This window comes from Strigops habroptila, chromosome 11 (assembly GCF_004027225.2).
Source record: "Strigops habroptila isolate Jane chromosome 11, bStrHab1.2.pri, whole genome shotgun sequence".
NCBI lineage: Eukaryota > Metazoa > Chordata > Aves > Psittaciformes > Psittacidae > Strigops > Strigops habroptila.
This window is the reverse complement of record NC_046360.1, coordinates 35,923,247-35,948,223: the sequence shown is the minus strand read 5'-3', so window position 1 is coordinate 35,948,223 and position 24,977 is coordinate 35,923,247. Positions and strand designations below refer to the sequence as shown.

General features: G+C 50.6%; 2 protein-coding genes across 3 annotated transcripts; both read right to left on the bottom strand.

Moving 5' to 3' along the window:
- Positions 1-6,321: 6,321 nt before the first annotated feature.
- Positions 6,322-16,232, bottom strand: IHO1 (interactor of HORMAD1 1). Its single transcript, XM_030502228.1, has 4 exons — positions 16,177-16,232; positions 8,970-9,129; positions 8,178-8,335; positions 6,322-6,411 (listed from the first exon to the last, which is right to left on the bottom strand). Exons 1-4 carry the CDS (start codon positions 16,230-16,232, stop codon positions 6,354-6,356), a joined length of 432 nt encoding a protein of 143 aa, XP_030358088.1. The 3' UTR covers positions 6,322-6,353.
- A 4,370-nt stretch (positions 16,233-20,602) lies between these two features.
- KLHDC8B (kelch domain containing 8B) lies at positions 20,603-24,903 on the bottom strand. 2 transcript variants are annotated; one of them, XM_030502419.2, is made up of 6 exons: positions 24,815-24,903; positions 23,539-24,009; positions 22,635-22,799; positions 22,246-22,470; positions 21,926-22,027; positions 20,603-21,192 (listed from the first exon to the last, which is right to left on the bottom strand). In XM_030502419.2, the coding sequence occupies exons 2-6, from the start codon at positions 23,909-23,911 to the stop codon at positions 20,996-20,998; spliced, it is 1,062 nt and encodes a 353-aa protein (XP_030358279.1). In that variant the 5' UTR covers positions 23,912-24,009; positions 24,815-24,903; the 3' UTR covers positions 20,603-20,995. The 2 variants fall into 2 exon arrangements, with proteins under 2 accessions (XP_030358279.1, XP_030358280.1); XM_030502420.1 differs by having other exon boundaries at positions 24,736-24,844.
- Between the last annotated feature and the right edge of the window lie 74 nt (positions 24,904-24,977).

The window sequence follows — 24,977 nt, the reverse complement described above, 5'->3', positions numbered from 1 at the left end:
CAGTGGCCTTGCTGCAGATTCAAATAGAGCTTTTCAGTGGAAGTTGCCATGTAATATGAAAATAAAGAAAAGCTGTGAAAAATCAAGTGTATAAGCCTCAGTTAAAGGGAAAACATCAGCTCTTCAGAGGGGTGGCATGAGGGGGCAAGGCAGCTCTGGAAGATGCTCCTCAAGGCCTGCCCATGAGCCAAACCTGCTTCAAATCACCTGGGTGCAAAAACCTGAAGGCATTTAGGTAGTTAAAAGGTAATTAGAAGATAACATGAAGACTCAAATACTAGCACCAGGGGCTGTGGTGAGGCAGGGCAGTGTGGTGGGGGATGGATTCTAGCTGATGGGAAGTGTTGAAGTCTCTGTGTACCTGTAGCCATCCTTGTGCGAGGTAAGAGATTGAACAGGGGCACGTGCAGGGCAGAGCTACAAGATAATGAAGTGCTCAGTGATAATCTCCTTATGAAAGGAGATTGAAAGTGTTTGGCTTATTCAGCCACACGAAGCAGAGGTGTCTGGTGGCGTGGGGCTGGAGGTGCTGTGCTGGTGTAGCAAAGCTGCTGCTTGAGAGATGGGGCTCTTGGTGAGAGGAGCTGTATTCTTAACTTTATTTGCCTTCATATGGAGGAGTGGTGCTTGGGCACAGTGCAAGCTACTGTCATTTGGGAGAAGGAGCTCTTGTCCTCACATACATCGAGTTAAACCACCTCCTAGATGTAGATTTGGGTAGAATTCTTTCCTTTTCTCAGGGTTCCTATCACCATGCAGCTTTGCCTTGTTCTCTGTAAGAGCATGGCTGATTTCTGAGGATTATCTGCACATATTTCAGTAATAAGCTCTCTGCTGTTGCAGGCAATTTGCTTGTCCTTGCTCTCTTACTGCCATTTTTAAGCTTTTAGTCTTTTTCTGACAGGTTTAGATGTTTTAACAAATCACTGGGGGAAAGCTGTGGCTTGCAGAATGGGTTTGTGGTGGCGAGGAGAATGTTTGAGTGGGCCTTTAAGACTTTGGTTAGGCCTAAGGGCTACCTGGAATCTGAGAGCAGGGTTTTGCCAGCCCTATCCTAGCCTGCAAGCCTTTAAAGGGGAGGAAAGCAGCAGTGACTGAAGGAGGAAGCTCCTTTCCCATCCCTCCATCACCTTCCACCCTGCCACAGTGGGGCTATAGGAAGGCCAGCAGCAGCGAGCTCCCCCCAGCTTGCTGCTCTTCTTCATTCACTTAATTTTAGTTCAGGATTATTTTTGTAACTTTCTGGTTTCCCTACCCTGCCTGTTCTCCTCCAGCATGGTATCCTCGGACTAAAAATAACCCTGCATGCACTGGGCTTGTGATCTGCACATAGGTTTGACTCAGCACAGCATGCTGCAGGCAAGCAACCAGCAGCCAGGCTTTTGAATGTGCTTCATTTGTACGTGTAGGAGTGTTCTGCAGGATAAAACCACCCTCAGCACAGAGGAGGGGCACTCTCCTTCCCTCCCTGGCTTCCATACCACAGGAGTGTTCAGGCTTGTCAAACACTATTAAAGAAAACAGAAAAGGAGCATTAATCTAAGACTTAAAATATAGGGATTGAGGTGGCCAAATGAGATCAGATTAAGGACCCTGTTAGTCAAGTCTCTTGTCTTTGAAAATGATCAAGAACGGCTGCCTCAGAGCAAGTTTTCCTCAAATAAACCCTGCAGCAGATAGTTACTGAATAACTTGATCACTGGGGGAAAATCTTTACTCTGTTAATGGGTGGTTTATGCACAGACTTGTGCCTCTCTCAAGGTATTTTACTCTAAACAAAGCAGCTTTTTACACTGTTTTGATTTGCTGTAAAGTTTGTCTTCAGATGCTACTGGCTTCCAGTATATATGGAATAATATATGGAACATATTATGGAATATATGGAACATAATACAACAACATATGGAATGTGAAATCTGGCATGAGATAAAATGCTGCAGGAGCCTGGGATGGGTTTGCTCCCCTGTGCTGCAGAGGGTTCCCCCAAACAGCCTGCACTTTCAATAGCAGAAAACTCCAGCCCAAGCAGCCAAGGGAAGGGAGCCGCAGCCTCCCAGCCCAGGAATATTAAACAGCAACTGCTTCTGATGCTTAGCTATCATCTGCAGTTCATCCTGAGACTGGCACTGACAGTGCAGAGGCTTTAAATAACACTTGGGAGGGAGGTTAGGTACAGCAGGGGAATAGAAGGGGATATAAACCTGGCGAGACATGAGACAAGAGAGCTGTGTATTCTGCCTGGGCAGTAACTGAGCTTTGTGCGGGTGAGTGAGACAGTTGGGCTGTCACAGCTGCATCCTGTTCAGATCATTGCCAGTCACTGCATGGCTGGTTGGGAGCTGCATGGGAAAGGTGTTTCAGCTTTAAATCTTGGCTTTTCAATCCATACAGGCCATAGAATCCCAGACTGGTTTGGGTTGGAAGGGACCTTAAAGCTCATCCAGTTCCAACCCCCTGCCACGGGCAGGGACACCTTCCACTGGAGCAGGTTGCTCCAAGCCCCTGTGCCCAACCTGGCCTTGAACACTGCCAGGGATGGGGCAGCCACAGCTTCTCTGGGCACCCTGTGCCAGCGCCTCAGCACCCTCACAGGGAAGAGCTTCTGCCTCAGAGCTCATCTCAATCTCCCCTCTGGCAGGTTAAAGCCATTCCCCTTGGCCTGTCCCTACAGGCCCTTGTCCAAAGCCCCTCTCCAGGTTTCCTGGAGCCCCTTTAGGCACTGGAGCTGCTCTAAGGTCTCCCCTTCAGGAGCCTTCTCTTCTCCAGGCTGACCCAGCCCAGCTCTCTCAGCCTGGCTCCAGAGCAGAGCTGCTCCAGCCCTCGCGTCTTTGTGGCCTCCTCTGGGCTTGCTCCAACAGCTCCATGTCCCTCTTGTGTTGAGGGCCCCAGATACAGGGGAATCTGGACTGGGTGTCTCGGTCCAGACCATACTGTTACAGTAAACAAGCTCAAATCCCACTCTTACAAACACAGCAAATTCCCTTAGAAACTTTCCAACAACTCCTGGTCCTGGGGAGTCTTGAAGCAAGTCCTATTTGAAAACTGCCCGCCAGGCCCTGGATTCTGTCGGAGAATTGCATCAGCTTCTACCTCTGTAAGAGACATATTGCATGTTATTGTGTCACCCTCGCTGGCAGGAGCACCAGAGGGTTGCCTCTGGAATGCTTGCTGGGAATATGCTTCCTGTCCACAATGGAGCCAAGGTGATGTGGAGGATATGGCTGTTAGGATCTGTCACAGCTGGAACTGCCGGATACCAGAAGAGCAAAGCAGTTCTGAGAGGGCCGAGTTGTGAAAATTGGGATTTGTATGGGAAAAAAATATAGAAAGTTTGGATAGAAGTGGGGGTGTATAAACAAAATGAGAAAAGCATAAAAAGAAATGAGTTAGAGGAGCTGAAACCAGAAGGAAAGAGCAAATGATGAGCAGGAGGTCAACCAGATGGAAGAACTGAGGATGTGGGGTTTGTGCTTGCCTCTGCACATCCTTGTGCACAGCACACAGAGATGTGAGCAAGGAACAGAGCAGCTGCGGGAGCTCCTCAGACAAACACTGCCTCATCTCCAGTGCCAGACACGGCTCCATCCGCTGTGTGCAAGCACATATGGGCAGACACTCCATGGAGACCAGTTTTTATGGCTCTTCCCGCATGGAGCACGCCAGACCAACAGCATTTGGAAGTCTGTTCTGAAAAATATTTTCTGTTTTGTTCTTGCCCAGTGGCTCAGGAGGCTGCCAAATGTCTTGCTCCCCACTGTTATAAATGCAGCCTGCCATACCCCTTACAAGCTTTTAATGAAGACAGGCTTGATTTCAAGTTGCACCTTTCTTTGTTTTGCAGAGCTGTTTGAATGTCCTGGTGTGCTACTTCTCTCCTTGAAAAGAGCCTCTTCATCTTCTGCATTCCTCTCCTACATGTGAAGTCTTCCACTGCCAATGATTTACCGTGTCTCTGCCATGTCACCCACATCCCAAGGTACTGTGTCATCAGCCCCTGGCATTCAGTGCTTCATCAGCTCTGAGTGTAGCACATTATCACCTGAGTTTAGGAGGGGAATTGCCTCAGTTGGGATCTTTTCAAGGCACTAGGGCAGGTATTTGTTTAGTGGGAAGTTAATTACCCATCGCTGTGATAGAGTCAAATGGCAGCATTTATCAGCAATTAACCAGTGACAGATGAACCTCCCCTAAATATAAAAAGAACAACATTGTGGAGCATGTGATGATTTTCCATTATAGATTCAACATTCTGCAGCATGATACATTACAGAAAGAGCCAATTTCTCTTTTCAATTGCTTTGAAAATGTAGCAGCAGGCACCTCTGGGAGGCTTCTCATTTCATTCAAGGCACATTTATTTAAAATGGGTAAGGAGAAGAAACAGGACAGCTGAGCAAATGGTGTGGAATGAAAAGGGGGAATGGTGAACAACAGATTTGATTTTCAGTGCCATGACAACAATTCCTGTGCACAAGGTGTATGAAATCAGGCAAAGTCCTGTCACGGAGTGGGCAAGTCGAGGTGCTAAAGGAATTAGGAGATGGGCAAATGCGTAATGGGGAACTTGTGCTGGCCAAAGCAGACAGATTCTTGCTTACATTAAGATCTTGTTGAGAGCTCTTGCCAAGCACAGCGAGGGAGTGTTCCTCAGTATAACAAGATTGGTATTTCAGAAGTACAGGCTATCACGGCCTCGAGCAGGATGACCCAGGCTCCATCCTTTCTGCCTGAGAGGGCTCTGCTGACTAAAAGGGTATCTGCCAAAGCCGTGCTGTGTGGAAGCCACATTCTACCACCCAGTAAACACTGTAATGCTTTTGTGAAGGTCTGCTACCTTCATCTCACAAGGTGTAGCATGCACTGAAGGCCTCTTGCTCTTGCACTGGGCAGTGTCCTGACAGGGTGTTGATAAAAAATCATGCCAGCATTAAAAATGAATGCCCTCTCAAAGGCTCAGACATAAGCCAAATGAGAACCAATTTCTCTGAAGCACTTTCCCTCAGCAAAGACTGCTGCGACTAGCCTCTTCAGAGACAGAGCTGTTCAAAAGTGGTTTACACTGCTGGCTTTTGGGGGAGATAACCTTTTTATCATGGTAATAACATGCTTTGCTATCTGCTTCTTACTTAAGAAATGAGCAGTACCAGTTTTGCTCATACCTAAAATACGACCACTTCAAGCCACAGAGGAGCGATGGGAGACTTCAAACTAACACATGAAAATCTGAGAAATCCTAAAAACTGAAACTGGATACTCGGGATATAAATATCTGAGTTATTTTTACTGTGTTTTCCATTAGAGTTCCAGATCGTCTAAAAATGATCATATTCCAGGCAGAACATGAAATCACAAAGTGCATCTATCTATCTGTGCATGGTGTCTAACCACGCAACACCTAAGTTCTTTGACATGAGAGCAGAGAAAAGGAGAATATAACGGAGTAAGAATGGAAAACTGGACAAGTCCATGCCATGGATAAGCCTCATTTGCTCTCTTCCCTTAGGAAGAGCAGCCGTGAGTGGCATGACCTGGCTAGTTCACCCCAGCTTGGAGACAACACGCTGACATTCAGCAGTTTGACTGTGCCCTCTGCTGTTAACAGAAACACAGAAGGGACTTACATGTCTTGGAGATGGTTTCTAGGTGAACCAAAATGGATTTGTTTCTTGACTCAAACATTTCTCCAAACTGATCCAAGCATCCTTGCAGCTGCAAAAACAAAGGTAAAGGAGGAGAAAGTTAATACACTGCCCTTTTTTGGTGTCAAAACCACAGCCCCAAATGCCTCAGAATAACAACTACAACTCATGGAATGGAACAGCCTGAAAATGGTGATTTATGTTGTTTGAAACAATATGTGCAGCTTTGGTTGCAACCCCAAAGGAGATCTGGGGTGGCTTATGAAGTGTTGCAGACATCTTAAGAGGTTTCAAACTAGAGGTACTGGTCTGTAAAATAGCATTAATAATAACATTGATCAAGTATAAATATGTTAGGGGGGAGACCTTTACCCTTACCTACAGTAAGACCACACTGACTTATTCCCAAGAGCAGTCTACTTGCTTCAGGCAGAAGGAAACAAGAACTAGTATTTGCAGACAGCCAGTTTAGCCTGCTCTTGCTTCTGAGACCCAGAGAAATCTTACTGCTGACTTTGAGGCAAGGCCCTAAAGACATTGACCCAATGGACAGGCCCCAGAGGCAATGGTCTATGCAAAAACATTGTCAGTCTTTGGTTTAAAGTACTTGAGTGCTCAAAACAAACAGTGTAAGAATGGAACTAGCAGAGTAAATGAGAGAAGGCAAATGTTTTGTAGCATTTCTAGCTCATTATTCTGCAGTCTGAAGTTGAATTAACTTACCCCTTGAAGCCTGTCTTTGATATTGGAAATAAAGGTGCTTAAAACCTCACTAAAATGGAAAAAAAACAAAACAAGTATAAGCCAGATATGTAAGTTAGTGAAGTAGACAGAAACTGAGAAGATCACAGTAAACACAAGACATGAAACACTGCAAGGCATAGTGTAGTGTGTAATGTAAGCATAGAAACTTGCTTACTTTGAGGGGGAAACACTTTGAAGTCACCTTATTTGTTTTAGGAAAGCAGTGATTCTGCTATGTAAAGTAAGGAAAAACCCCCTCTATAGACCATGCACATGTATGTCATGTACATGAAGTTGGGTTTTTAACTCTTCCATTTTCAGCCTAGCAATCGTGCCTCTCAAAGTTTTAGTTGGCATTTCCACAGCTGTCCCTTAGGTGCTGGGGTGTCACCAAAGCTCTATCTGCTCTGGAAGGACCCAGCCTTGGTGGGGGTGACGTGCCAGTTGTTGGGATAGATGGATGTTGTACTTGGACTAAGTATCTGTGGGAAAAACATGGGAAAAGCTTCAGCATCAACAAAGCCCAAGCCAGGAAGAACAAATACTGCAAATCGTTTTCTCCTGTGGTCTCTGTTATCCATCCTTTTAAGTTGAGCGAGCCTATGTTCATGATTAACCCACCCAACCAGAACGCAAAGTGATAACTTATTTCCTCCCTGAAGATCTGGGTCATTTAAAGTCAATCCTTTAGTGATCCAAATTGCAACAGCCAAAAAGGTGGAGGCCAGGCAGAGCCATAACTAGGTTATGAGATTTAGGAAGGGCTTCTGAAAGCTTTCTAGCCTTATGGAAAGGAAGATATTAATTTCTTTAGTCAAACTTGCAGGGGATACAAATTGAGAAATTGGGAGTGAGTCTGGATTGTAGGAAGGAGCATAATTAATTTAAAGAAGAAAAAAAGGATAATTAAGAGTTCTGCCTAAACAGTAAAAACTATTTGTTCATTTCTCATCATTCACTTAAAAAATCCTCCTCTTCTCCAATAGGCACTAGAGAATCAAGTTTGCCTTGTCAGAAACAGTGCCCACTGCAAAAGAGGAAAGGATACATAGTCAGATCTGATCACAGGTTTTTACTAACAATGCATTTCACTTTGGATATTACATTACAAAATGTACAGTGCTAAGAATTATTTATAGGTGCGCTGGGAAGTTTGCCATCTTTAGTCTTTGAGCTTCAAACAGTTAGCTGGTTCCTTAAGGTCCTTCAGGACCTACTTGTCCGTTTCATTCTTAACATCTGACAAAGAGCAGAGACAAACCACAGTGAGCACATTCCACTTGCCTGTTACCAAACCCACAGGACATAAAAATCCTGTTTACAAGTAAAATTCTAGAGATATGTGCAGATTTTAAAGGAGGCAACCATTGCATCTTCCACTGCACACAAGTATGCTTGGCAATCTCCTCATCTGGCCTAAATGCAAAGGCTGTCCTCAGAGCCCTGTCAGTCAGTCTCAACACAGTGTTTCATCTGAGAAATGTGGGTTTTCACAGAGAATCAATAGAGAAAATCCCCTGCTGAGGAGATAAAGAAGGGCAAAGGTAAAGTCAGGTTAGAGTTGGGATGTTCCTTGTGGGTTATGGCTGAGTGAGTTACACAAATCACGTTGCAAATGAACCCTTTTCTCTTATCCTGTGGCTTTTGCCAATCAGATTGTTTAAAACCTGAAAAGATACTTGTCTTGGAGAAATATACAGCTCGGTCATGTATGACTTTGAAGAGGGGAAGAAGGAGCTGCAGGGAGTGCTAACCACCAGCACAGAAAGAATTTCCACTGGATGCTTTACATACCGATCGTATTTGTCCTTTATTTTGTTCTTATTCACTTCAAAATTTTCCAAGATATTTTTCACTCTTCCAGCACCAAAATGAAACGAAGCTTTTTCTTTTGTCTCTTCATCAAATAGCTGTGGTTTTGTCTGGTATTTGGTGAAAATGCTGGGCTCGCTCTGTTGCACAAAAGAAAGAAAAACTGTTGGAGTATAAAAATAATCAGAATATTCACTGGGGGGGGGGGGAAACCCCACAAACATTTGTTTCCAAAGTGCTCTGCAGGCAGGTCACAGTGATTGGATGTGACAGATTAGATTGGACAAGATGATTAAGAATTTCATGAGATTATGGCTCACTTAGTGTGCCTGGTTAGCTCAACTCCCTATGGAACTGAGATCCAGCCTGAATTCCTCCAGACTCAGGCTTTTCTCTCATTTTGGGCATTTTCAGTTGGTCACAATCATAAGGTGTGCAGGTCTTTTCTTCCTGAATGCTCAATACAGAGACTCTAAATGAACCCCAGTGTTCCTGGGCAGGAACAACTCCTTGGTTGCTCCAAGCCCCTGTGTCCAACCTGGCCTTGAACACTGCCAGGGATGGGGCAGCCACAGCTTCTCTGGGCACCCTGTGCCAGCACCTCAGCACCCTCACAGGGAAGAACTTCCTAATATCTAATCTAAATAGATAGATAACACAAGTATTAAGTTATCTGGCATGACTAGAACTAGTTACCACCTGATTTTAGCATTTCCCATTGACTTTGAACGGAGGCTGTGTGCCTGCACGGGGCTGGAGGAAGGTGAGACTCACGTCCTGGGAGTTGTGCTGTCCCTGCTGCGTGCCCAGCTCCAGCAGAGCTGCTGCCGACTGCACGTTCTCTGGGCAGAACTGGGAGCCAAAGAGCAGCTGAGAGTCACTCAGGCTCGAGTAGTCACTGGGAGCGCTGCTCCGGATGGAAAACTTATTCGGCCTGCAATGGGGCAGAGCAGGTTGTGAATGAGTCTTGAGCAATCCAAAAGCCAAACAGAATTCCTGTTGGAATTCTGACATGAGCTGCAGGAGCCATTCAAGCATGACCTACCCCAACAAGTTCATTTTCACTCTGTAACTGCATAATGTTTAACAGCGTGTGGTTTTGCTACTCAAAGCCAACTGGTTTATCTTAAACTGCAGACAAATGCAGTGTGGGAGCTCTGCAGTCACCTGGCAGGGTAAAAGTATTTATCCAGCACGTCCTGCAGGCAGAAGACCAAACCCAGGACTGGCCAGTTCATCCTACCTGCCTTGTTCGTCAGCGCTAATTTAAGGCACACTGTGGGGTTTGCTCCCAGCAAGTGCCAGGTCACTCCCTTGTCACCATCTGGATAATAATTTCCGTTGTAGCTCATGCTGTTTGGTGGCTTTGGAAGGCAGTTCCAACTGAGTAAACCCTTCTGATTGATAGTTAACATTTCTTGGGCATTTATTCTCTAGATGCCTTAAGTGTGATATGCTGGAACAACAAATAGATGGGTAGCATATGGCTGGACAAATTGATCTGGATTGTTAGAAATATTTCAGACATAATTACACACTACTCAGAAGTTCTTTGCTTTCCCCTGAGTGTCTCCCAGATAAACCTTTTCCAGCTAGCCTTGACTTTGTGCTGTGTTGCTCTGATTCTACTTCTCTTCAGAGACACAGCTTTATGGGTTGGGCTCATGGCACGGTACCAGCTTCCCCCAGACAAGGGTTTCCCTGTGCAGCTGCAGCATTTCTCATTGAGTCAGGGGCTGGGTTTGATTTTTTGCTAGCAAAGATACAGACTCTTCATTCTTCACATGATTGCTATTCCATTGCTCCACATCTGCAAGGTCTGATGGGGTGCTAGGTCCAAACATAAGAAAAGCTGGGTCAGGTTTATACTCTCAGTTCTTGCTGGTTTTTAAGCTATCAAAATGGAGAGATGTGTTGCTGCCTTTGGAATTACAGACCAGAATTAATGCAAGAGACTCCTACACAGGGTTTTCTTTCCATATCACATCATATAAGTAAAGAAGGAACAGAAGACTAATTCATGCATCTAACAAAAGATGATCACCCCAACATTTATTAGCAGTGACATGTTCCGTTAATCCCCAGGTTTGGAAGGAGCCCAAACATCCTACACACAACAGGTCAGGGATTTAGTAGCTGTACTTGAACTGCTCAGTCTCCTTCTTCATTATTTAGCGGTGTCAGTGGCAATATCGTATTAAAACTTTTGGCTTTAAGCTCAGTGAGTACACTGAGCCGCAGGCAAAAATAGATGAGGTATGTATGGGCTTCTGGATCCTTAAAAAGCCTGAGAAATCTGTCTGAATTCAAAGCTTCTCCTTTGATCTGTCTCTGGACCCAAATCTACTAAGAAAAGAATCTGAATACAACTTTTACCAGCACAGCTTCTCGTTTCCATCTCAGCTAAGCTTTGTAAAACACCTCAAAACTTAATCCTCAGCCAGTACAAGGATTAAGAGCGTATGGGCTGCTGTGACCCCACATAGGCAGAACCTCTGCTTGCAACGTATCAGATCTCCTGCACCAGTTTTCTAAATCCTCCTGTCTTCCAGCTGAAAAAAGCTTCCTCTTAGTTTAAGGAAGGGTTTTATAATCCTACCGTCTTGTCAAACCGCCTTTGAAAGTGTTTGGCACGACTGGCGAATGTCACATCCTGCAACCTGCTCGTTTTCTCAGTCCCTTCACATTACTTAATGCCTCAATTACAAGATTCCTGTAAGAAAGAGTTTTATAATGGGTGTTTTGAGGAGTATTGAGCTGAGATGACTTCAGGAGGCAAGTGACTGTGCAGGCTCACTCTGCACTGACTCTAGGACCTGCTGTTGGCTGCTCTAGAGCCTCATTTTTCTGTCTTAAGTCCACCTATTTTGGTGGTTGGTTTAGGAACGATGCCACTGCTGGAAATTAGGAGGGGAGATGAAAGAGACGTCTCTCTTGAATGCACTCATTCCCCTGAACAACGGGTTTCCTTCTCCCTTGCATAATTAACACTGCCCACAATTCATTTACCAACAAGACCATCTAGGCCTGGTCCAAGCGTGGCCCTGGTGTATCTCCCTATCCCTGATGGTGAGATCAGACAAGCGTGATCAGATCTGTGGCCAGATCCATGATCCACAGCTCTTCTCACCACCTGACCATTCCCTTCAGGATGCCTGAGCTGCAGGGATGCACGCTCCATCCTAAATATAAACCAGGAGGACACATCCTAGATATATAATCCCAGTTAGAAGTCCCTCCTAGATGATGCAATAGTTTACTTCAGGAGAACTTCTAGCTTTCTGCTGACACGAGCCATTCCCCAAGTCCTTCAAGCATTTTCTGCCCATAATGTTGCTATGGTATTGGCACTAATATGTACGTCCCCAAAGCAAAACCAGCTTTAGATATGTAAGGCAAGCTCTTGTCAGCTCCAAGAAATGCTAAATCATCCTCTGCTGACTGGTGGAATGGTTTCTTTTTCCCACCTAACTTCACGCAAGGTATTGGAATATTGGCAGCTCCAACCCTTTCTGTAACACGAGCGTGATCTAAAAGCTGTGCAGCCCTCTGCGTATGTGGGGAGGCAGCTGGTTCCATGCAGCCCCAGTTTCTCTGTTGCCAGCAGGAATTCCCCCTCCACGGGAGAAGTTTGATCTTTTGGGAGCTTCTTTCATTCCTCCTAAGTTCTGATCTTCACTTCCACATATTTCAGCACAACCATAAGCAAATATTCACTTTTCATTCGAGGTTCTGCCTTGCCCCCAAACAGCTGTCGAATACAACCCGAGAGAAACACAGCATGAGATAAACACCTTCTTCTTGTGTTTCTGACATGTTTCTAGGGGCATCAACAAGCTAAAAATTCATGAGGTCTTATCAGCCTTCTCTGTTCTTTGGATCCATCCTCATGTGCCAACACCAAGGTTGAAGAGTCATTTGGAAAAGCAGACTGAGCCTTCTCCAGTTTGCAAAATAACATCTATTGGCAGTGCTGCCATGAGGGATTTTGTTTGGTTCTGTCATTCCCACTGAACGTGTGCCAGCATCCCTCTCCTTCCCCAGCGCTGTGGGTGAAGCTCACTTACACCTTCCTAACACATTTCTTCACAGTGCAGCAAAGCCTCTTTCCCAAAGAAGAAAGCTTTTTCTCCTGGTAGTAATCTTGAGTAGAACCAGTGCCACCAAGTTCCTCTTCTCCTGATTCCCCTCCAGGAAACCTCCCAGCCCTTTCTGCTCCTCCTCATGGAGTGACCAGGGCTGCAGCACAACAAACCCAATTGAAATTCTGGGAGCTGCTGTTCACCTGCTTTTCCTCCTGGATTTAATCTGTATCTATAGGAACTGGCTCTGGCTCTGCCACGCTGGTCTTGTCATCACTACTTGCTGCCTGCCAATGCATTCAGCAAATGAACAAGCCTTGGCTTTAGGTGCAGAGGAGCTTCAGCATCATGGGGCCTGGAGCAGTTTAAATCAAGGAGGTTTAGCTTCCAGCCATTTGCCATCTCTTCCCTGGGAACAGCCACAACAGAAAATGGTTATTCTGCTTTTTGCCCTCTGGAACAGCGTGACCTGCTTGCTGCAAATCATGTGCACCATATCCTAAAAGGAATGTCTACATACACATCTTGGCACTGGCCCTAATGCATTAACCACAAGGAAATCCCTCTCGGTTACTCAGCTCAAACACTGCCTCCAGTTTCCAGACTTCAAGCTTAAAGCCTTCCTGGTCTTGTTTTAATTCCTCAAGGTCATTTTTGACTTTCTATGAGCCACTCCATAATTCATTTGGCTGCGATTCAACACTGCCCAGACATTCCTCACCTTGGAAACTGTGTTAGCCCTCTGCCCTGAGCTGGTTGTTGGTTGCAGTGGCTTATGGAGACTTTTCCTCAGGAAGAGATTGGGATTTCCATGGGGCAGTCCTGTTTACTTCTACGTAATGTGTCCCTGACCATATTAAGAGTTAGGCATGTGCAGAAAGAAGGGTTTTTCTGCCTTCCCCAGTCTTCCAGCCTCGGTTACAGCCCTGGTTTCTCATCCTTCCAGGGCTCAGGATTTTTACAGCTGCTCTCCTGGTCTTTGTCCTGGCTGTCTCCTTCATTTTCTGCTTGTTCTGGGATCGTAAGGCAACTTCAGAACACGTGGCCCTGCTACGTGGGGTGGAATTTCATGGGATAATGGATTGCATGAGGTTGTTATATTTGGAAGGTGTTTCTCAACAGCAGAAATAAGCCATAGGTAGTAGCAGCCCAAGCAGGCCTTAACTTACAGCACCCCTTTTGAATGCCTCTTTAATGTTTTCATCATATATTGGCCTTACACACTCTCTGGCAGGCTTCCTGCTTCTGATGTCTTTGGAAGTTGATATATTAGCAGCTTCTATGCCTTTAGCAAGTTGCTGTATCTCTCATGGGACAAGAAAATGCTCATAACTTCCCTCCCAAATCATAACATATCAGTTTCTATTTTCCTATTTTTCATTGTCTTTCATTGCCTGAAGGATGCTTTCTCATTTTCAGTAGTCTTCTTTACCATGCCAGCCCGGTAGTGCTTCTTCTCATGTCTGATCCGATAGCTGGTACATTCTGAGCTTCAACATGAAGTCTAAGTAATCTCTAGGTCTCAGGCAAGTGCTTAACTCTTTTGGCTCTTCAGTTTAATTTCTTTTTAACGAGCTTCCTTATCACTACATCAGTGGGTTTTTTAACTGAACAGTGGTGGATTGTTTGGCTTCTGTTGCTCCTGCAGAGATGTTGACTCCAGTTCACTGCTGTCACTCATGGTAGCACTGCAGGAGCAATACCCTGAAAGTGGGTCTTGTGCTCAGCTCAGGGTCGAGGCAAGAAGTGTCCCTTCCCTTGAGAGTTCCTGGCAGGTATTTATGGAGTCTGAAAATGTTCTTTCAGCATCGCGCCCTGGTGATGCTTATCCAGTTGGTAAAAGGCTGATTGAAGCATCTCTGCTGTTGCAGCTGCTGTTCTCACATCCTCTTTCTCTCCTGCCCTCCTGGCTGGGCAGGCAGCAGTGCTGCTCCAGTGCCACACGTTCCCTGATGAAATCTGGCATTTGAGTCCACAAAAACTGTGCCTTTTGTTGACACGCTCAAGTTGAGCCTAAGCTTTCTCCACTGTACAGCTGTCATTCTATCTGTATGCCCCTCTCCCACCTTCTTAAATGATTGGCACCCTGATATTACAGTGTCTAGCTAGATACCCTTCCCTCTGCTGCATCTCTAGGACCTCTATTATGTCAATATTCGTACATAAAACCAGGTAAAACAGAGACTTTGCTTCCCCCTCCCTGTTTCTCAGGCTGCTAGTGGTTACAGAGAAGCACGTGTGTGTCTGACAGATAACAAATAAAACCCAGAGCAGTCTATGGCTTGTGCAGAAGCACTGCATGAGGGTGCAGCATCACTGGAGCTCTGCACTTCTTAGGGATCTGGTAGCAGCTGCTCTCAGCTGTAACACCCTGACTCAAACTTGCAGAGAACTCACAGCGTGATTCATACCCTACCTGGATTATCTACTGATTTTATGTTTCATCCTTAAAGCTCCCTGAAAGACAGTATTCTGGGGATTAGACAGCATACCCTGCTGTGGTGGGAAAGGTTTTCAGCAACAGAAGGGAGCCAGGGAAACACAATCAACACCTTTTCCCCCTATTTCAAACACACACACACACGCTCCTATGAGTAATATTTCTTTCCTTTATAAAAAGTCAATTCTCCTCCTGAGAACCTTTTCCCCTTTCTTTACTCTTCCAAAACCCAGCTGCATTTTCAGTAATGTTTTTCTGCCCTGCTTGATTCTTATGAACTCACTTGCAAAAAAGGATCTCTTTCCAAACAGGCACGTGTATTCCTTAGACTCATTTCTTTTCCTATTGCATGACTCCATAGAATGATTTATATAGTTAATAGAAACATATAATATATAAAATACAAGTATTTATTTTTATGTATAATGTAAATATATAGTATTTGATGTTATTATATATAATAATATGTATTTTTATCTATTCTCTAAATTTCCCTGCTCACTCTCTGACCAGAAAGCAAGCCACAAGTTTTCAAACTTACTGAAAACACAATTAAAAGAAAAAAGAAATGTGCAGGTAGCAGGAGGACAACAGAATTGCTCAATGCATATTTATAAAGACAAACCCATGACAGATATAAACATGTTTTTCCCTGCATTGCCTCCCCTTTGACCCCCACAGCCGTGCAAATTCAATTAATTCACATATGTATATTTATAATGGGCCAGGAAACTACGATTATGTTTTCATTATCATCCATCATCGCGGCAACGCCGGCCCAAAGAGGCAGTGTGACTAAAACTGTGGATTTGAACAGCATTTAGTTACGTCAATGGGTTATTTAACTAACAGAGGCTCGGAGGAGCAAACTCATCAGTTAGCTTCAAACCAGGGATGGATCTCGCTGTCTATTTAGCCGTGTGATGCAAAGGGTGACGCTCTGCTGTAGCAGAACGCAGCCTGCCTTACGCACTTGCTGCCCAGATGTTTACATCCACACAACACTTGTTGTTTCACTATATATTGTATTTGCGGGGGGTTCTTGCCGCTCCTTGAGCTCCAGCTGGGTAAAAAACAACCCTTAAGCCATGCGTGTGAATGCAGGATGTGGAATAATGTGAGAGTTACGTAATGTGGAGCAATATTGCAAATCATTGTTGGCTTTATCTGCACAGGCGAGACGGAGCATTTCACTTGTCTCGTTAGAGACAGGCCCCGGGACTTCCCTGTTTAACCCAGGGAGCAGCTTCCATAGATCCAGCAATGGTGGATCTATGGCAGGCTGGGAGCAAGGCAGGCACACGCAGGGTCATGGATTACACTAATTAACCACCATTAACCGGTAATGAACCATAGATCAATTCTAGATATGCTTCACCCCACTGCTACCAAACACAGCAAGTGTTTAACTTTATATATGTTATATACATCTCTCCCCCCCTCCATGTCCCAGGCTCACCCGGTGGCTGTCGGCGTGCTCAGCATCTCCTTGATGTTCCAGACGTTCAGGTTCATGTTCTCCCCACAGCCGGCACCCTCGCTGCGAGCTCCCGGCCCTCACCTCTGCGCCCGCCTCTCCTGCCCCATGGTGAGCACACGGTCACGCTGCCCTGCAGCGGGGAGGGAGGGATAAAGATGGATAAAGCCTCGTATGTGGGGAGCGTCCCCCTATGCCCCCTCGCTGTGGGGAGAGCCGGGGGCACGGCCCTTCAGGCCCCGCCGACATGGCGGCCCCGGGCTGGGCCCAGTGCTGTGCATGGGCCCGGGATGCAGACCCTGGGCTGGGGTCCATGGAGCTCACCCCGGGGCTGTTGATCCAGGGTTATCCTCAGAGCTGATCTCTGTGCAGGTCACCCATGGCAGGCACACAGCCAGACCCTTCCCTCCGCTCGGGAGCACAGCTCCAGGCTCATGGGGACATCGCTGGGCAGGGGGAGGAGGCTCGGAGCCTGGCGTGCTGAGGGATGCTCCTATAGAATCCCAGCCTGGTTTGGGTTGAAGGGAGCTTAAAGCTTATCCAGCTCCAACCCCCTGCCACGGGCCGGGACACCTTCCACTAGAGCAGGTTGCTCCAAGCCCCTGTGTCCAACCTGGCCTTGAACACTGCCAGGGATGGGGCAGCCACAGCTTCTCTGGGCACCCTGTGCCAGCGCCTCAGCACCCTCACAGGGAAGAGCTTCTGCCTCAGAGCTCATCTCAATCTCCCCTCTGGCAGGTTAAAGCCATTCCCCTTGTCCTGTCCCTACAGGCCCTTGTCCAAAGCCCCTCTCCAGGTTTCCTGGAGTCCCTTCAGGCACTTCAGCATGGTGGCCACGGCGCTCGTTTACTTATGTCCAGAGGCTTATGCGGTCTCTCATGTAAATGTCTCTTACAGAAACACAGAACGATTTAATTTCACCCATTAGAAGTATGACAGAAATAACCCGTTGTCTAAACACTCTGTGGAGAAAGATTCTCAAATATGTCTTTGCTGGAATCTTTTCCTTGTGCTCCTGTATCCTGTGTCTTCAGGAATGGAAAATGGGCACGTTTACTTGCCTGTTTTTTTCTCCTTTAAATTGAAACAATTCCAAAACTAGTTAAAATGTTTGGTTGCTGGTTCTGAAGATACTCCGTAAAGTACTAACGGAGTGCTTTATGGAGCAGAATATGTAGAAATAATATTGATATAAATTCATGGGTAGATTGAAGGACTACTCACATTCCCCTTTATGCTCCTTTGACTTTAGTATTAAAGGCAGCCTGAAGCTCAGAGATGTCAAAATAATGGCTTTCTTGATGTATCTATCTGGTTTCCCAAACAAATTGTGCAGATATCTTTTAGTACCAAAGAAAAATATCAAATAATTCTGGATTTTTACCCATAAAAAACTTCTTGGAGTGACTTTGCTGCATTGTTTTTTGCTTGTCACTGCAGTGCGAGGGTTGGTATAAATAGCTGGGATTTATCACAGCAGCTTGTTAACTCTCAGCTGCACGGCGAACTTCTAAGAGGTTGATTTTCTAAGACCGAAGCAGAGAGTCACAGCCTGGATCGTGTCCCTTCATTCAGGGAATGGATAATGGCCAGGTCCAAGGCAGCCGTAGGCTGGAAGGCAAATCTTCCCCCAGAGAGCCGTGCTGAAGAGAACATTAATGTTTACTGTGCTTGTTGAGTAAACAAAACCTTGTTCTGCTCCTGAACTGCTACAGCTCGTTGGTGCTGGTGCTGCTGCCAAGAGCCTTGCTGTGCACCCAGGACCTATAGAGCCCTGCATCGTAAATGGCCGTTTTCCATCATTTTATTGCTCCTAATCGTGAAGTTGGCCCAGAACACCCTTCAGAAGAGACCGTAGGGCCCTGTAGCTGTTTACAGCACTTCCACTGCCCTTAGGAAAGGATTTGCTGGTGCTTTGCACACCGGTGATAAGGCTCAGCACATTATTTCAGGCTATTATACAGAGCTATTCCTATTTCTGGTGTGGCTGGAGCTTCCTGGTTTGAGCAGCTACCGAGTTTGTGGAGTATGATAAATGAGATTTGTGTAGTTCTCCTGACAATGAAAAGAAATGTCTATAAGGAAACACACTGTTTTAATTATAGGTCTGACAGCTACCTCCAGTTCCAGTCTTCCCCATCCATAACACGCTCCAGGGAGATTAGCCACGTTGCCAGGCGCTGGCTCGTGGCTCTCCTTATATCTGAAGTAACAGACTGTGCTTCTAGTGTTAGGGAGTGTGGCCAGACACCTGAAGCCTTTCATTTAGTGAGAATTAGCAGAAGCTGCCAAGAGATAGACAGCAATATATTGGCTGTGTCTCTCAATTCGTTTTCTCTTTGTAGTGCATTTCATCAGAAACTCACAGGAACTCTTCAGTTAATAATGTGTCAGCCTCCAAGCGTGGTCAGAACCATCATCCCTTTGCCCGAAGATCTCTCTATCCATCCCAAGATGTCCTTGGCCATCATCCTGGCTCCTGTTCTCCCCTCATTTCGATGGGATCCTGGTCCTGTGCCTAAAAGTGGAGGTAGAAAAGAAGGAGAAATCCACATTTTTAGGAGAGGTCATGGATTTCTGTTCAGCCAAACAGCACTGCAGTGGTTTGATGTGCCGGGCAATCACGTGCACAAGGCAAGATGCTGCTGAGAAAGGGACAAACCCCGTGTGGGGCAGGAACCATCAACTGGAAACACTCAACAGCAAGAGGCTCCCAAGCCTCTGCTTCCCCCTCCAGCATCTCCCACCTCTTTGCAGCCAGCATTGCCTTGGATTTGGATAAAGCAGCCCTGAGCACCCGCTGAGCAGCAGGGCAAGCTGTGAAGTTGGCATGCAGGGGTGCCAGTTTGGTGGTGACTCAGCGTCTGATTTATCCCGTCCGTGCGACGCTCCAGTGGGAAAAGCTTATTAATCAAGTCTGCATTTCCAATGCAGCTCCGTGATTTAGGGTCCCCCATGATGAAAGTTTTGGTGAGACTGAAGTTGTCATGTTGCCTCTGTGGCTTCTGGAAAGGGATGCTGGGGACAGAGGTACCGAGGTGGCAGCGAGGGGTCTGTCACCTCCCGGGACGCTGGGAAGGAAAAGCCCATTGGGGTTGAGCACAGGTCAAGGTATGCTGTGAAAATGGGGTGCTGCTGCAGTGTTCCTAGGAGAAGGCTGGAGCCACATCGTGCTCAGAGGAGGGGTCCCTCTGTCCAGCCCCCCCAGCACAGTGTGAGCTGCTGACCTCCAGCTGCTGGTGCATCCTCCTGCTGCTGGGTACAGCTCAATCAGTAATTCGGGGCTCCCTGTTGATGCTGGCGCTGGCACAGTGGTGGTTTCTATGGCAACTCCAGAGGCAGATGCAGGGATGGCTTCAGCCAAGGTACCGCCAGCCCAGGTATCCCAGGATGTTCTTCCCAGGATGCTGGCAAAGGCCATGCGGCACGTCGGGACAGACACAGTGATCACTGCACTTGGGTGGGCAGCAGAGATGATGGGGCAGTGACACCAAAAACGTCTCCTGGATGCTCTTCTCTCAGCCATTTCCAACTTTCCCCTCGCCATGATGCCCCAGCTTGCCCCAGTAGTGTGCTGGATGCTGCTGCACCATGCTGGGATTCAGCCTCCCATCCCTCTGGCCCTGCTACCCACCTGAGGATCACACCAGCTGTCTTCTCCAAAAGGTCAAGCATCCATCCTTGATATTTACCCAGACCTGTGAGATCTTCCTGATGTCCTATCAGTGAAAGAGCGAATCCCTCTCCTGCCTCTGTTACCGCTGTGCTCTGCTTTGGGGTGTGTGACTCCGCGTGGAGGCAAGACCAACAAGGTTCAGGAGAGCACTTGGAAATTGGGGGGGCACCCCCTCACTGGTCTCACTGTGCACCCCTAAATATCACCCACAGACACCACCCGTACAGAGCTTACCTTCCCTTCCCGATGCTGGACGCAGGAGATGCGGCGTTCCAGGGGAGCTGGACACAGCTGTATCTGGCTCTCCCTGTTTCTTTTGGGACAGGGCTGTGGTTCTGGATGGGGCCCAGGAGCCCTGTCATCGTTCAGCATCTCATCTTATTTCTCATCATCCTGGCAGCCCTCGCCATTCCCTGCCCTCTCGTGCACCCTGGCTCCCTCTGACAAAGCCCTTCTGCTGTTGTCTTCACTCTGCTCAGCCCCTTCACCCACAGGATAGACCAAGGAGGAGCAAGGCTGTGCCGAGGCAGGGCAGCCGCCACTCAGCTCTCCCTCTCCAAAAGGAGCGCTGGATCCCTGCATCACATTGCTCCGCTCGCCTTGGCAGCGGGGAATGGAGCAAGAGCCATCCCTGCCCCACAGCATAGAGTCCCTTAGGGGGGGCTTCCCGACAGGCTGCGGCATATCCCTGCCTGCAGCAGGATAACCAGGGACGACACGACTCCAGCAGGGTAAAACTCCATTTGTTTCATTTATTCGAGGTGCTACATCACCTCCTAGGCACTGAGCTACAGGGCACCTCTGTGCTACATGAGACATCGACTGGGTCTACGACGACACAGCACTCACTGCTACACACACGGCACGGGCATGCCGCGGCACGGATGGGGCAGCGCTGCCAGCAACAGTCCTCCCACCAGGCAGGGTTTGACCCCAGGCTCCATTGCCACAGCGCTGCCGGAGCCCAGAGGTGATTCCGTGGCACGGTGAGAACCCACGGCTGCTCCGGCGCCGTGGGGCGGTGACACCCCAGAGCCGGGTCACCCACACGCACCGGTACTCACACACCCTGTCCCCGTCTTCAGGCACTTGGTGCTCGGCCGGGGCTGGTCCCTGGGGCCCGGCTCAGGGTGCCTCGCGCAGGCACAGAGCCTCGACGGCCCCGCTGGGGCCCTGTGCCACCCCGCCGATGACGAAGAGCAGGCTGGGCGCCGGGCAGCTGGAGCAGGAGCAGCGGCCCGTGGGCATGGGCGGCAGCGGCTCCCACTTCTTCTGCAAGGGGCTGAACCCTTCCACCGAGTCCAGCGGGCAGGATTGGTTCCCTGCGGGACACAGAACGGCATCAGCACCCCACAGCCATAACCCATTCATCCTTTGCATGCCTTTGATGCCCCAGGCAGAGCTCCTGAGCCCTGGGCTGTGTGGGCTCTGTGATCCCAAAGGCAATTAGCAGGGGCACAAGAGGATTAGCAGCATCTCCACAGGGATTGCTGCTGGCACGGATGCTGCACTGCTGGCTCTGCACCAGGGGATAAGGGAAGGCAGCTCCTGCCGTGGCAGAGCTCAGAGCAACACCACGCTGCAGGGATCAGCCAGCACCACTCGCCTTCCTCATCACCTCCTCCTGGCCGGCAGCAGGAGGTCCGGCTCCGGATGGCTCTGGCAGTGCTGGCTGGGGATGCTGTGGCTGGCACCAGGCGCCCTGGGCAGCCCTCCCGCTGCATCCTGCTGCTGACTGACAGCACTAACCTTTCCCCAGCTCTCTCGGGAGAGGGATGCGGTGCTGCAGCCCTGCGCAGCGGGGCTGAGCCGGCATGGGCTGGGCGAGCATGGAACGCTGCACATGAGTGGGGAAAAGGCTGGCCAGGGGGTGAAAGGAGTGAGTGGCTCAGTGTGGGCAGCCTGGGTGGCAGCCCCCCAGCACTTGGGGGGCACGAGGGGGACACGATGCAGACGGTGTTGCAGTACCCCCATGGTTTTGCATAGCCAATCTCCTCACGAAGGTAACCGATGTGCCACAAAGGACGGGGATGGGAACACGGCGCCTGGCATTACCGAGGCCACCCACAGCCACCACTCTTCCTCCCAGGCAGCCGGCCACGAAGTCGGCTCTCTTCTCCCTCATGCGGATGCCGCGGCTCGGCTTGCTCCATGCACCTGAGGGCGAGAGGGTGTCAGCATCACCCACCAGGGCTCCTCTCTGCACACCGAGGCCAGGACACCCCTGGGTCAGGAAGCACAGGGTATGACTCTCTATGGATGCAGAGTCTGATGCTCAAACCCCCAATGAACCACGTCCCTTGGACACAGACACCCCTCCCCAAGACCCATGGAGGCACCCAGGACCCACAGGGGATTCTTCCCCCCCGGCTCACCCTGCGCCGGATCAAACATTTCCACGGTGTTGACGAAGTGTGGACGGGAATAGAAGTTGTGTGGCCCCGGCTGCTGCAGCCCGCCCAGGCTGAAGACGACGCCGTCGGCCATGGCGCAGGCGGCGAAGGCACGGCGGCTCGGCACGCTGGGGAACCGCGTCCAGCTCCTCGTCTCCAGGTCGAAGGCCTCGAAGGCGGTGACGGGCAGCTTGCCCTGCCGGCCCCCTGCGCACAGATGCTGCTGCCACTGCCCTGAGCCGGCACCACTGAGCAGGATGGGACCACAGGATGCAGTGCAGGGATGGGAGGGCAGCACGGAGCCACCCTGGGATGCACCAGATCACCCCCCTGCTCCAGAGAGGCAGCGGAGGGACACGGGGGGCACCTACCAAGGACAAAGATCTTGTTGCCCTGCAGGAAAACAGAGGCCCCGTAGCAAGGGGTGGGCATGGAGGGTAAGGGCTGCCAGTGGTCCTTCGCTGGCTCATAGACACGGACCAGGGCCTGGGGAGAGGTGTCTGCGCCCATTCCCCCCAAGGCGTAGATGGCCCCATCTGCAAAAGAGGTGGCAGTAGGGTTAGGGGGGGTATAGGCAGCACCATGGGGCTGTGTGCCCTCCAGTGCAGGCAGCATGGGTGCTGCTGAGCCCCAAGGCTGGCTGCTGCTGCAGGGTGGCCAGGGGACAGTGAGTGTAGCCAAACCTGAGCCCAGCAGTGCCCTGACCCCACCGGCACCCTCCCGCTCCCCTCCGTGCCCCATCCATCAGGCGCAGAGCAGAGCACAAGGCCATCGGCTCTAATTATTCTCGGCAGTACCATCTCCCTGGAGACACCATGGCAACACAGCCATGCTGCCAAATCCTGCTCCCGCTCCACCGCTGCCCTGCTGTCCCCTCTGCCCTGCCCACCCCGCTCACAGCATCCCCAGCCAGGGAGCAGGCATGGGCACTGCACATGGACACCAACCCCAGCTCCCGGGCTCTGCTCGGCAAAGTTTGGGCAGGAATCACGCTGTGTGCGATGCACAGAACACTGAGCCAGGCTGGAGCAGGGTGCTCGGCTGCCCCAGCTCCCATCTGGGGCAGGTTCCCATGGCTGGAGATGCTCCGCATCACCTCCTGCAACAGGGCTGCTGAGGCAGGAGCATGACCCTGCCATTAAGCAGCAGGTTCACTGCTGGGTGAAAGCCTCGTGGTGCATCCCAAGCAGCAGCGGGATTCAAATCCCACCCGAGCATCCCTGACGCCTGCACCCCCACCTCTCCAGGCAGCTGTATCCCAGCCCCATCCCTCACCTCTCTGCACAGCCGAGATGCCCATGGAGGGCTGAGCCAGCGCCGCCTTCTTCTCCCACTTGCCCTCATCCACGTGGTAGCCCTCGACGGAGGCGAGGGGGCTCTGCGCCACGTCCACGCCACCCACCACCAGGATCTGCTTGCCCAGGGCGAGGGCAGCGGCGCCGGCCCGCGGCGTGGGCAGCGGCGGGAGCGTGGTCCAGCGCTGCGCGGGCAGGTCCAGCACCTCGGCGGTGCCCAGGGCCCTGCCGCTGCCGCCGCAGCCGCCCAGCACGAAGAGCTGCCCGTCGCGGTGCGCGGCGCTGCAGTACACGCGCCGGGTGGGCATGGAGGGGAACGTGGCCCACGCGAAGGCGCCCGCGCCCGCCGCCATGGGCCGGCTCAGCCGCACCGGGGGTCCCCGGGCCCTGGCCTTGCCGTGCCGCCCATCCGGCCCGGCTCGGCCCTGGCCCGGGTCTGCCCACCCTGCTCCTGTGGGGAGAGCACCCGAGTCAGCACGCTGGCACCCACTGATCACCCTGGCCCCGGTGAGACGGCTCCCGTTGGTGATGTGACAGACCTACGCTTCCTGGGGTGATATGCCTGTCCCCTCTGGGCTCCTGCACCGAGGGGCAACCTGCCTGCACCCCGGGATCCATCCCTGTTCCCTTTGGGCTCCTGCTCCCCAGAGCTCCCTGCCTGTGCCCACACCAAGTCTCCCCCAGGGTCCCTGCCTGCGCCCACTGAGTCTCCTGCTCCCCAGAGCTCCCTTCCTGCACCCACCAAGGCTTCAGCTTCCCGAGGGTCCCTGCCTGCATCCACTGGGGCTCCTGCTTCCCGAGGTTCTCTGCGTGCACCCACCAAGGCTCCTGCTCCCCAGGGCTCCCCAAGGCTCCCTGCCTGCACCAACCGGGGCTCCCGTTCCCTGAGCCCCTGCTCGCTGAGGTTCCTGCATCCCGGTCTCCATCTCCCCAGTGCACGGTGCTCCGGTGCACAGCCTGCACCCACCGAAGCTCCCGCACCCCGGTCTCCATCTCCCGGGGCTCCAGTGCACAGCCTGCACCCACCGGGGCTGCTGCTCCCCGGGGCTCTCTGCCCGCACCCCCGGGGCTCCGAGTGCACGGCCCGTCATCCCGCAATGCTCCCTCTCCGCGGGGCTCCCGCTGCACAGTCCGGACCCCCCGAGCCTCCCGCTCCCGATGCGCATCCCGCACCCACCGGACGGCTGCTGTCCGCGGCTCCCGCTGCACCCCGTGCCCGGCGCCGGGAGCAGGGCAGGGACCGCGGCCGCGCTCACCTCTCGCCCGCTCCGCTGCTGTCCCCACCGCTCCGCTCCGCTCCGCGCCGCCGCCCGCGCCGCGCCCGCCCGCTGCCGGCGGAGGCGGTGCCGAGCCCGCCCCGGCCCCCCCCCCCCCGCCGCCGCCCGGCCCTCCCGGGGTGCTGCCGCTCCGCCGTGCCCT

Bases quoted from the DNA above. Each gene is read 5' to 3' on its own strand.
- KLHDC8B (XM_030502419.2), bottom strand. From the start codon at position 23,911: ATGGCGGCGGGCGCGGGCGCCTTCGCGTGGGCCACGTTCCCCTCCATG. The intron at 22,800-23,538 runs GTGAGGGATGGG...CCTCTTTTGCAG, and splicing joins CATCTCGGCTGTGCAGAGAG to ATGGGGCCATCTACGCCTTG. The intron at 22,028-22,245 runs GTGAGCCGGGGG...TCTCGCCCTCAG, and splicing joins AATGTTTGATCCGGCGCAGG to GTGCATGGAGCAAGCCGAGC.
- IHO1 (XM_030502228.1), bottom strand. From the start codon at position 16,232: ATGAACCTGAACGTCTGGAACATCAAGGAGATGCTGAGCACGCCGACA. The intron at 9,130-16,176 runs GTGAGCCTGGGA...GCCCCATTGCAG, and splicing joins AGCACGCCGACAGCCACCGG to GCCGAATAAGTTTTCCATCC. The intron at 8,336-8,969 runs GTGAGTCTCACC...TTTGTGCAACAG, and splicing joins GACAGCACAACTCCCAGGAC to AGCGAGCCCAGCATTTTCAC.